At 39.4% G+C, this 12191-nt stretch overlaps 1 protein-coding gene across 2 annotated transcripts in view; it reads right to left on the reverse strand.

Moving 5' to 3' along the window:
- The window catches only part of eif4g3a (eukaryotic translation initiation factor 4 gamma, 3a), a 58408-nt gene that overhangs the window by 21899 nt on the left and 24318 nt on the right, over window positions 1–12191 (reverse strand). The window contains exons 7-15 of one of the 2 annotated variants that reach the window (XM_086149968.1): window positions 11327–11506; window positions 10070–10181; window positions 9710–9813; window positions 8951–9076; window positions 5985–6174; window positions 4757–5545; window positions 3713–3801; window positions 2801–3086; window positions 737–861 (exon numbers count right to left, since the gene is read on the reverse strand). In XM_086149968.1, coding sequence (XP_086006094.1) covers window positions 737–861; window positions 2801–3086; window positions 3713–3801; window positions 4757–5545; window positions 5985–6174; window positions 8951–9076; window positions 9710–9813; window positions 10070–10181; window positions 11327–11506 — 2001 coding nt within the window. Of the gene's footprint in view, window positions 1–736; window positions 862–2800; window positions 3087–3712; window positions 3802–4756; window positions 5546–5984; window positions 6175–8950; window positions 9077–9709; window positions 9871–10069; window positions 10182–11326; window positions 11507–12191 lie in introns of both variants that reach the window. The other variant, XM_086149967.1, reaches the window with a different exon arrangement.

The raw sequence follows: 12191 nt of genomic DNA on the forward strand, positions 1-12191 counted from the left end.
TCAACGGCCAAACATTAACTGAAATATACATTTCTGAAGATCAAATCCGGGAGACCTCTTGGTAATGGTCTGATATAGAGCTGCGACAGAACTATAAGTCACAATTGCAATGAGTGCTTGCTGATAAATACAAATTAAAAATATTTGCAGCTTCTCTGATGTGGCACAATGACAGGAGACAAAAATGTATGTTTATTCATCTAAAAGCTTCTATGTTTAAACTCTTCTGGGTTTGCACTTGCCTTATGTAAGCAGATTCTTATGACACCGGCAGAATTTTATCTGAACTCATAAATGGCTACTTTATAACAGCCCATCTTTTCGTTCTAAAAAATTCATAGACGTAACAGTTGAAACACTTTCATCGTTCCTGTCATAATTTCAACGACATGTTAATTTTCAGTTTTTTATCCCATGATTCACTGCACTACTTTCCAAAATAGCTCTATTGATCACCTTTAGTTCAATGTGAGCATGATGTGGCTGAAATACAAGTCTCACCCACATTTCCTGGTAGACTGGTAATAGAAAATTGCCTGCAACTCAATCTACACAGTTTTATAAAACAGAACATTGCAGTCAACTGACTAATGGAACTTTAAATATCCACAACTTTAATAGTAAACAGAATAATGGAGCTTTAAATATCTACAACTTAATGAGGGTAAACAGTTTTCAGTTTGGTGTTGGACAATTTCGTAAACATGCCGGAAATTCTTTGGAACAAATGACTTACCTTGTCCAGCACAACATCACTGATTGGTGGGAGCCCCTCAGGCTTTTGTATGCAGGCAGGCATGAACTGAAAGCCCAACAGGAAATCTCTGTCATATTGACGCTTCCCGTTAGGCTCTGCCAGGTCTGGACACGTTGAGGAGTTTGAGCAGGAATGAAAGAAAAAGATTATTATTGAGATGCAAACATGGGGTAAATAGTGGGATACCAGTTTTGGATGAGACTTGCCCTATTGCAGCTTCATGCACTAACTAGCTGCCTTTAAATAGTGTGTTTTATGCATGAATATTATATTAGGCTGCCTTTGCATGATGCTTGATTTTGCCTCTCCTCACAGCAGGGTCTGGTGCAGCACATAGCGATGCAGCTTCAAGCAGGAGGGATACATTATTAAGGCCTGCACAAAGCCTCTTAATCACAAAGATGGCAGCATAAAGAATTTGGTTTAAAATTTATATATATTATATATATGTTTATAATCTGTCCATATATGAATACAGTCTCATGGATTGCATTTTCTGGCTAGATTTTGGCATTTTTGTGTGCAGTGTAGTATGATGCAGGAGTATGAAATAGGGCCTTATGTAATGCTCTGTGTATAAATATACACAGGGAAGGAATTTGGGTACCATATTTTTCAGACTAAAAGTCACACTTTTTTCCAGGGTTTGGCCGGTCCTGCGACTTATACTCAGGTGCAACTTATATATCAAAATATATACGGTAAGTTCAAAGGTTTGTTACGTTCACACTGACAGCCTCAAGAGTGTGCTCTAGGTTTGTGTGTCAGTATCTGCTACTCCTATCACTCCTGTAACACAAAAGATGTCAAATTAATTAATTAAAAAAAAAAAAAATAAAAATTAATTAATATAAGGACAACTGAGAAAGACTGAACACAAATGCCCCTCAAAGGAAAATCATATTCTGCAGATTACAAGCTGCAAGTAGTCTAATATGCAACTGAAAACGGTAATTGAGCAGCAGAAAGTAATTTTTGAGTGAGCAAGAAACTAGTGAAGGACTGGCGAAAAGTAATGAACTGCGATGAAGAAAACAAAAACAGCTAATCGCGGGCTAAAAGCTAGATGGCCACAGCTAGAGGAACAAGTTCACAAATGGGTGCTTGAACAACGTGGTGCCGGAGGAGGCTAGTCAACGGTGCAGCTGTGTCTCCACGCACAGGTAGTTGCCAAGGTGATGAATATAAATGACTTAACAGGAGGACCTTCTTGGTGTTACCGCTTCATGCTACGCGACTGCCTCTCTATCAGAGCATGGAAAACTAAGTCCCAAAAACAACCACTCGGAAGATGAACCGGCGCGCCGCCTACCTACGGAGTTGGCAAAATTGCTCAGAAGTGACATAGAAGATAAAAAATTTAATGGATTTAGTGATTTGGAGTGAGATGGAGAGTTTGGTATACTTGTTCTGCTATGTTGTTTATGCTATAGTTATCTGAATAGCTATTAATATGTTACTTTAACATATCAGACACCTGTTCAGCCTGTTGTTCTCTATTCTATTGTTATTACCATTGTAATGACCCAGTGGTACAGTTTAGAGGAATGTTCAGAGTTTTGTGATTTCCAACTGGCGGCAAATGTGTTTTGGGATGAGAGAGAGCGAGGGGGCGAGGTGGGAGAAGAGCGAGCGCTGAGACGGAGAAGATTAAGGCACATCCGCTTGGACATTCCTTTCATGGTGAATGTCTGTTCTTGGTCTCTGATTTTATCAAATAAATTTCCCCCCAAAAATGCGACTTATAGTCCAGTGCAACTAAAATATGTTTTTTTTTCTTCTTCATTTTGCATTTTTTTGCCTGGTACGACATACTCCGGAGCAATTTAGTCCAGAAAATATGGTACTTTCTTTTGCCATTAAGCTTGCAGCATACATTTTCACACTATCATCACAAAATATTTTAAACCAAACAGCTGGAGTGGTTGAAAAGCTCAGGTAGTAAACATCGTGTGTAAAGAATATTGAATAACGCTAGCATAAAGCAACATTTTGATAAAAATTATGTCATTGATGTTGACTGGTTAATCAGGTCCTTCTTACCTTCGATGTCCTGTGATACCCCTGTGGAGTTCTCTTTGTCCCCGGGTGTGACGCCACTGTCGCTGCTCTCGGTCTCTGAGGTGTGGCCGGCTCCGTTCCTCATAGGTTCCAGCTCAGCCTCACCATTCTCCTCTGGGACAGCTGGCTTTATGTCAGCTTCTTGGCTAGTGGCAGGAGCTGGAGCCGCGATGGAGGGGAAGACTGGAAGAAGGGGTACAGGGCTGCTGCTGAGCAGAGCTGACTGTAGGGCCTGGTTTCCAGCAGCATCAACTGCTCTCGGCTTTTCCTGAGTGGCCAGGAGATTAGGTTTTCAGATACAAACCTTTTTCACGTATACCGAAACATAATTTATCAAGGTTATCAAAGGGAATAGAGGACACTGTCAATACTGTGTTTTACTATCAAAAACATGGAGATTACCTATCTACCACTGGCAAAGAGGACACTAAAATTTTTACATTGATCTTTTAATTGAACAGTGTAATTCATCCGGTATTATCGGGAAAGTAATTTTATTGATTCTCATCCCTTTCTGATTTATCTTACCCTAAAACCTTTCCGGGCATTGGAATTGGCATTCTGAAATTCCATTCATTTTCTTGGTTGTTCGGGACTGCAAAAACTGTCAAACGCGCCATCTTGCAAATCTCAGCACCACTGTTCCATTTAGATGAATTCTTAATGCACTGGTCAGCTTGGCAAGACTGGGCAGTATTTTTTGGCATATCTAGCTGTGCATGATGACTGGTGAAAATTGTTTTCAATTAAGAATTTGCCCAAAGGACAGACCTGTTCTGTTAACTGTAAATATTTTTTTTAACTTGCTTAAGTCTTAAGGCAACCTCAATTATTGTTGCCTTTTGACTGTGTTCATAGTCAACTTGAACAATTCTTGATAAGAATTCCTTCTACCTCATTATCCATTTGAGGAGTGTCTCCAGAAGACATTCCTTCATTTGGTTTCCTCCAGGTCTTTGGTATAACAGACGTAGTTGGATTTGCTTTGAGAAAATAGAAAAGAAAAAAAAAACATTTTAGTCAGGTAATCTCATACAACGCAAGAAAATAATTTTGTTTGTGCTGGCATATCTTGCAAATGCCTGCACTTTCATCTATGTAGTAATAGATGGAAAAATACATTTTTAGGTGAGTGTGAAGGTTCTATATATATTCTGAACAACTCTAGTTGTGGCAACAAGATTGATAACAAAGTAATTCAGGTCATGTTTAAGCCTAAAATAGATGCCAAGTTATAATTTGCATACCATACATTATCATGTAATTTCCAATGTCATAGGAAGGCTGATGTCAATTTAATCAATCATGTGATGCTATTGATATCAATAACAGTTTGATCACCCTTGGTTAATCTTACATGCCTCTAAATTCATGAGCAAAGTCAGGTAAGTCACTGAAAGTTTAATGTTTTAAGTCGTTGATGTCCTTATACGTGTAATTACAACTGTTGCTGTTTAAATTTGTCAAAGACCTATGGGTTGACTGTTGAGTATTTACAGTTCTTAACAGGCATAGTTGGCATAGAACCAAAACAAATTGCCTATTCAATGTGACTCTGTTTCACAGTAGCGAAGTTACAAGGGGCTTTAATTTATAAAGTTATTGTGTTTATTGAACTTTAAGAAAGGACATTTGCAGTTAGGTGCTGAGAATGTGGGATTGTTTTAACTAGAAACCAACCAACCTGAAAACTGAACAGCCATGTAACTTCCGGGTATTTTACTTTGGTATTTTTTTTATGTTTACTTGATTGACAGTGTAATTAAGAAAACCTAAACCCTTATCAAAAGAGATCACAATTTAGAATTCCAACCAAGTCAGACAAATATGCATTCCTCTCTTGATTTAAGTATCAGAGTGGCAGAAAATCATAAAAATATAGATAAAATACATCAAGTAATTTGTTGATGGATGCAATGATAAACTTGAATGACAGACCTGTAGTGGGAATTTTCTTTGTGAGTGAATGTGGCTGGGACTCTGTTTTGCTGTCTGCAATGCCACCATGTGCCTCGGTCTCTACTCTGGACACCAGATCTTTACTGTCCAAGGACTTGCTCAACTCATTGGCCTCTGTTGTGTCCTGCACTAGAGGCGGAAGGCCAGGGGGACGATTGACAGGCAAAGCTGAGGCAGGGCTTGAGGTCAATGTAACTGGCACAGTGGCCAGAGGTGCCACAGGGGCGAGCTCAGCAGCAATGGGCATCTCTGGCCTTATATCAGAGGCCAAGGTTTCAGGCAGGGTGGCCTCTCTGTGAGCAGGAGCAGAGGCCTTGGTCTGTGGTGCAGCGGAGGACTTGATAGAGAACTCATGAGCTGGGGTGTCTTGCTCAGTCCCAGGGTCTGTAAGGCCATTTAAAGCCTTTGGAGTGGGTACTGGCGAGACAGTCGGAGTTTGTGGGGCATCTAAAGAAGGCTTCTCTGAGTTGGGAATCTGAGGTGAAGCCAAAGAATGTCTGTGCTCCCCGCAGAAGGAGGAAGGAGACGAGGGAGAAGAGGTGGAAGCTACAGCCTCCTTGACTGAGGGACGGTCACTGGTATTGACCAATGTGAGCGGGAGAGTCACAGGGGTGGTCAGTGAAACAGGGAAGGCAAGCTCTGGTTCAACAGTAGGAGAGGTTTCCGTAGCAGGAGTGCTGGTGTCCAGTCTCTCCACGAGAGCTTCAGGTTGTTCAAGCACAGGTGAGGAAGACTTCTGGACCAACAGCTCCAATTTTGGCGTATCATCTGGAAGGAGGAAGGGGACAGAGAAATAAACAGCAAATATGCAGAAGAAAGGCTAAAATTTGTGATCTGCAACTTAAAACCATGAAGCTTGCAATATCACTGGGTAATGTCGGGAAAAAAAAACACAGTAAATCTAACTGATATTTGATTATTGTTTTGTTTTATTAAGTTGTTGAGTTGTGATATAAAACCTTGCTACCCAAATGAGAGTCAAAAGCAAATAACATATCCAATTTGTGATGAGGTAGGTTTTGGATTGTCAGTTAAAAATTTAGGTTTCAATTTTATGACAAGCGATTAGGAATACTAAAGTTGCTGTCCTGATTCAATATGTGATAATAATAATCTGCTATATTCTTATTGTCAGTTTGTTAAAAGTGGGAGCCATACTTATTGGAGGTATTTTTCTTAAGGAAAAGGAGGGTGTGGTGAGGCAGACCTGGCCCTGGTTTGGTGTCTGAACCCCCAGTTGTCAATGGCTGCTGGGACCGTTGGGGCTTTTGGGTCTGTGTTGGCTGTGGTAGATGAGGGGCCTCCAACGTGTAGCCTCCAGAATGGGCCTGCTGTGGCTGTGGCTGGGGAGGGTGCGGCTGCTGTTGCTCTGGAGACTGGCTGCTGCTCAGCTGCTGCTGCGATTTGAGGTAGAAAATGTGAGGATAATGAGGGTACGGCCATAAAAACTAGCAACACAGAAAACCAGAAAGACGGGCACAGAGAAGCGCACAAAGAAACAAACAAGCCCAAATATGCAGAAATTAAGAGTCCGATGGGGTGTGGACACATTCGGCGATAGCAATGGACAACAAGACGGGAGAAATAAAATAATGAGGATCGATGCAGGAGGAATTGCAGGAAGAGGGGAAACGCTCAGATGTAGAATAAAGGACATCGGAGTGATGCATACACAAATAAATAAGTAAATAAATAGATAGATAAATCAAGAGGGGCACAAAAAGACAGAGAAAGAGAGGAAAGACACAGTTAACATTCACAGAGGACACAAGAAGGAAGAAGTCACAACATTTCTCTTCAGAATCTGGTTAAGTTTAGTGTGAACTGTACTCAGGTCAGTTCATGAATTAACTTTAGTACTAAGAACCTGTCTGCCTCGCTTTGTATCAAGGCAGTGTACTTGCACTAAGGATGTAACATGGATTCTGTAGGAGTGTGAGAATATAGACAGCAATTACACGATGCACTGTAAAGGAAGTCGAGTGAAAAAACTGTGATGTCATGATTTCATTACAACTGCTATAAGAATTTCTCGAATCAACATTTTAACACTGCGTGCATGTACTTGCATATCTAACCAATGGCACTGGTGAATTACTGCATTTACAAATTAATCCATTGTTCAGTTTAACTCCATTCATTTTGATGCATTGATACCAGGTTATATTTTTTTGATGACCTAAAGGGAAAAAAAGCAAAAGTGATTGAAGAGCTGGGCCAGACTACAATAGTTATGTCCACCAGAGACTGTGAGGCAGATACACCCAAGAAATCACAGTTCCTTTATGGAGAAAGCGTTTTGTTTTGATCCACTTGATATCATGCTTCGACATATGCATATCGATATTATGGCCCTAATTTTGGTGTATGGCTTTAAAAAAATGGCTTTTTTCCCTATTCCTTCACCATCCCTCCCTCTCTTTCCTTCTTTGTCCTTGATACTTACTCCTTTGCTCAAAGGAAACTGCAACACCCATTCTTTTCTGAGACAAAAATTTCCTCAAAAGCTGATGGACCGACAAGCAATTGGGGTCACAAAACTCTGCATTCATAAAGCACAAATGAAAGAAATTGAATTAAGATCAAAACGGCTACTGCTAAATGTTTGCATACAAACAGCAGCATAATGGACACTTGTGTCGTAAACAGAAGAAGAGACAAAAGCTCTGTGTCAGAGAAAACAGCACTTGGTGCTTGAAGAATAAAAGGTAATGCTGAAATGATTTGCTACAATCAGTATAGTTTATCTTTATCATCAGAGCCTATTGGTAGCAAATTAAATATTGTCTTTTCCTTTCAGCTGGTCCATTTAGGAGTTTTCAAAGATCATCTGTTTCCATCTAACCCCCATCCTCTGCATCCTCTACTCCCACTCTCACTAACTGCATGTTGTCTTTCACTGTATCTATCTGATCTTCCATTGTCCTGTAGGCCTCAAACCTGGTAGTTCCGACTTCAGCATCCTTCTACCAATATACAGTCATGGCCAAAAGTTTTGAGAATGACACAGCCATAGAAACATCTGGCAAACACCAAAAAACCCTGAAGGAACAGACTTTGTGAAAGTGTCATTCTAAAAACTTTTGGCCATGACTGTAATCCATCCCCTGTATATTAAGAGTATATTATATATATTCGAGCTTCTGTATGACTTTATCCCCAAACGTTCAACAAGTGCTGTCCCTCCGATGCTTTCCCTGTGATCCATCCTATCCATGTGATTGCTAAAGAGAACCTTAACATTTTCATCTCTGCCAATCTCTGCAACCTCTCTTTTGTAGGTGCCACTGTCTCTAAACCAAACAATATGGTTGGTCTCAACACCATCTTTTAGACCTTTCTTTTCATTCTGGGTATTCCACTTTCCTGACACTTTTCTCCATCCTAACTAAATAATATCTTAGTTTCTCGAGTGAGTGAAGATATCAGGATTGCTTTTATAACTTACACACAAGAATAACAAAAAGCTGTCTATCTAAAGTACAGTCAGTTTTATTGTATCATTGTACATATTAAGATAGATTCTGGATCCATCTCAGAGGATGACAATGGATACTTCCAGTTTACAGACAAAACTGTCTTTGGTAATTTTGAAATCAATGTAGTTAATTTGCTCAAAACAAGCATAGTAGTTGACCTTCCTTTTGATAATTATATTAAATAGCCATAACCTTCCAATGTATGTTTTGAATTGAATCAAAAAATGCGATCAACAGCAATTAAATATGGACAAACCTGGAATTAACTGTATGATATATTTTTATAAACCCAGATGTTGATTATTACATTATTTTCTCTGCTAGTCATAAATCTTGGAATAAATGGGAAAAGACTTCCTCTACTCACAGAAAAATTAAATAGAAGACTTTTTAAAGTATGTAATTGCATTTTGTTTTCTCCACAAAACAGATCAAGGAATTGAACATTAGGTATATAGGGTTCTAGAGAGAAAGCCGTCATGAATTAGGTATGAAAGGCCAGGATGAAAGGATAAAGTATCAAAGACAGAGGCCATGTGCTGTCTGTGACACACTAGTTAAAGAGCAGGAAGGATTAGAGTCCAGAGCTCACACTGCTGCGACACCAGGCAACATGACACTTCCTCCCATCAGGTTTACGATCAGCTACTTTGAGCACTACTCTACTCTCTGACTGTTCATTGGAGAGCCATACCTGTGGGGGGGTGGGTGTAGAGGAAGGTGGACCGACAGGAGGCGTTGAATTCCTGCTCCCTGAACCCCCTGCCATGATCTCCTCAGTGATGTCCCTTCCACCCTGATTGGGGTCGCGGATACGGATCTGGGAGGACAATGGCAGAAAAAAACAGACCTCACTAAAGCACCAGAGTCTCAGAACAACCATGGCTCATGCATGACTTAAAACACACATCTATGTTGTAATACTGTTCAGTGCAAAGTGAAGTAATGCATGATATGATAAGGGTTGGTAAGGTACCTTTTAGGATATGATAAGTTCAATTGTATGATTCCTAGTTAGATCACTGATGAAGCAATGTGCATTTTTACATGACCACAAGCCTTTGTGTTAATGTCATTCTTCGTTAAATATTTGCCTGCAACAACTCTGACTGTGAAGCTCCATCTCTCATGGATCCAATCCAACGCACAAGAAAACCTCTCGATTTGTGATATTTTTGACTTATGATGGGGCTGTCAGAACACATCTTTATTGTAAGTCGAGGACTATCTGTAATTCATAGAAAAACATCATGCAATTTCTTATACTAGAAGGCAGTTATCTTTACTATGAACATATAAATCAACACATCCAAACAATGCTCTGTCTTTTGTCAAGTGAATCCACAGGAAAAATGGCTGGTGGAAATTAATATTATAATTTTAAATGGACATTCTTACGTCTAATGCTCTTCTCTTTTTGACGACACAATGAGAGAACTCCTAAGACACTCACTGTTTTCTTCTCACGCTTGGCTGGTGGAGGTTGCTGTGGTGTAGGCACTATGATGGGTGGTGAGGCGGGGTATACAGTCTGTCCAGGGTAGTACGGTGGGCCAGCTGTGGGAACGGGAGCAGGGACAGAGGGTGAGACAGGTGGGTGGTACCTGAGGGGATCTGAATAAGTTTGTGAGAAAAGAAAAACAAAGGAGAGGAAAAGACACATTTTAGTAAAACATGGTAAATTGCCCTACAGTAAGGGCAAACAGGGCTGAAAGGTTGTGTGTATTCTTGCAACTATGTAGTGAGCCCTACTTTTAAAAATGTGTCACAGGTATGCAAATAGTGTAATGATCAATGCTAAAAATTGACTCACGGTAAGGGGCAGGGTACTCCCCTGGTCCTGGACCAGGATAGAAGGTGCCGGACCCTGGGGGCTGTACAGAATACTGTTGAGGAGGTCCCACATAAGGCGTACTGTGGCGATACTGCAGGTAAAAAGGACAGGCAAAATAAAACAATAGGGAAGTGTTAACAGGATGACAATCACAGATCATCAGAAAAGAATGGATCAATTTTCTCAGAACAGAAATATTATATGTTGTTTATCTTATTGAAAATTAGGCACTTTTAATACAGTGAAAATTCTCTGATAAACAGCTTGCAGCAGGTGTAAGATTTTGGTTAATATATATTGGGCACACTTTCAGACAGACATTAAATGTGGCTTAAAATCTACCATCATGTGGATTTTAAACTCAGATGCTTTTCTGATGTTGAAATGAAAAAAATCATCACACTAGAAAACAACAAACTGGCTACATCAGAAGGCCTTTAAATTTTAAAATCATCAGTGTTAACGTCAGCTGTTGGGGGGAATTTAGCTTGTTAATAACAGAGAACAAAAACAACATAATTGGATCATTATTTGTATTAGTATCAATTCCAGTGAATTCCAATTTTTAAATTCCATTTCTGCTACAATGGAATTTAATTATTTCACCTCATCCTTAATCTTGAGAAATGTATCATGAACAAACTAATATTTACATAGTAGAGATAAATTTCTGGGAAAATAACCATTTAACGTTCCTTTATACATCGCTCATATTTCTAAATTAAGTATTTACTCCAAACAGCCTTTTAGCCTTTCCAAAGGCGAAAAAAATACAGCTTTACGGCTCACTGATCATTATATTTGTTTTGTTCAGAGTAAAACAGAAGGATATAAAACAAACACTGTGGTTTTATAGTTCTCTACGTGCCCTGAATGAACTATTTCTTGACCAGTCCACTGATTTGAAATAAACTGATTATTTTCCATGCATTTGCACATTACACCAGAGACTTGTCTTACAAGCTTCCTAAGAAACAAATATACAAGACTGTGGTCGATCTTTTCAGCCAACATTCAGACAGAACGTAAGTAAGATTTTTTTCCTTAAAATGTTCTTTAGATCAGGTCACTCGAACCAGTAACAGCTTCAGCAAAAGGCTTCTTTCTCTGTATTAACACATCAGAGAAATGCATCACGCAATCACTCACGCATCATGCAATAATTTTGAAAGAAGACAACTAACTGTATTCTGTCTTTAAGCATCAGTTTTCACAAATTGGGTGAGTATGACTCACTTGTGGGATGTAGTACTGCGCAGCCTGTGGGGAAGGAAAAGGCATAGGTGCCATGGTCATCATGATTGCTTGATTCGTGGGGTAGACCGTTGCTGTGGGGGTCTGGGAGCCAGGCCGTATAGTGGGTGTATTGGTAGGGATGGTGGGTCTTGCGGTCTGCATCTGAGTTCTCTGGAAAAACTGAAGGGAACATGAGACAGATGCAGGAAGAAACAAAAACATATATTAATACAATGCCAGACGGAGTGGTTGCTTTTGCCCATGTGTGCTTTTTCAAAAATACTGCAGTCACAACTCATGTCTCAGGTATCCTGAATGTTTTGTTTACACTTTTCTTACAGAGAGCCTGTTGTGTTTTTCTTTATTTTTTTATTAACAGATGAACATTCAAACAGACAACCAAAAAAAAGGTCTAGATGAAGGAAATTCTTTCCACCCTCATTCCTGTGTCTGATATTTCACAATAGTTTTACACTGGTGTAGAAAAAAAATCTATAATCCCCTCATTTTCATCTTTGAAATTTAGATTTAATGCCATGATTAACACTTAATGAACATGTATTCAGAGATTTTTTTAACAAACATAACCTCTACAGCATGAACAATCTCAGGTCCTCTGGGAACTTACTCAATGATGGCTGCACATTTTCATATTCATCCAGGGAACGCTATAATGGTTGTATTGTAAGGATGTCCAGAAACTCTGGCAGCCATTCTTTGTGATATATAGGCCCTCTCCTTTTTAGTAATATTTAACAAATGTTACAAAAACATCAAGTATTGTGTAATTATATATTTAGTTTTGTGTTTAATGACAACATTTTCCTTTAGCTGTGATGTTAAATTAGTTAATGATAACCTGATA

Source organism: Fistularia commersonii, chromosome 7, assembly GCF_037954325.1.
Source record: "Fistularia commersonii isolate RoL2024-O1a breed Wild chromosome 7, RoL_Fcom_v1.0, whole genome shotgun sequence".
In the NCBI taxonomy this organism is placed as follows: domain Eukaryota; kingdom Metazoa; phylum Chordata; class Actinopteri; order Syngnathiformes; family Fistulariidae; genus Fistularia; species Fistularia commersonii.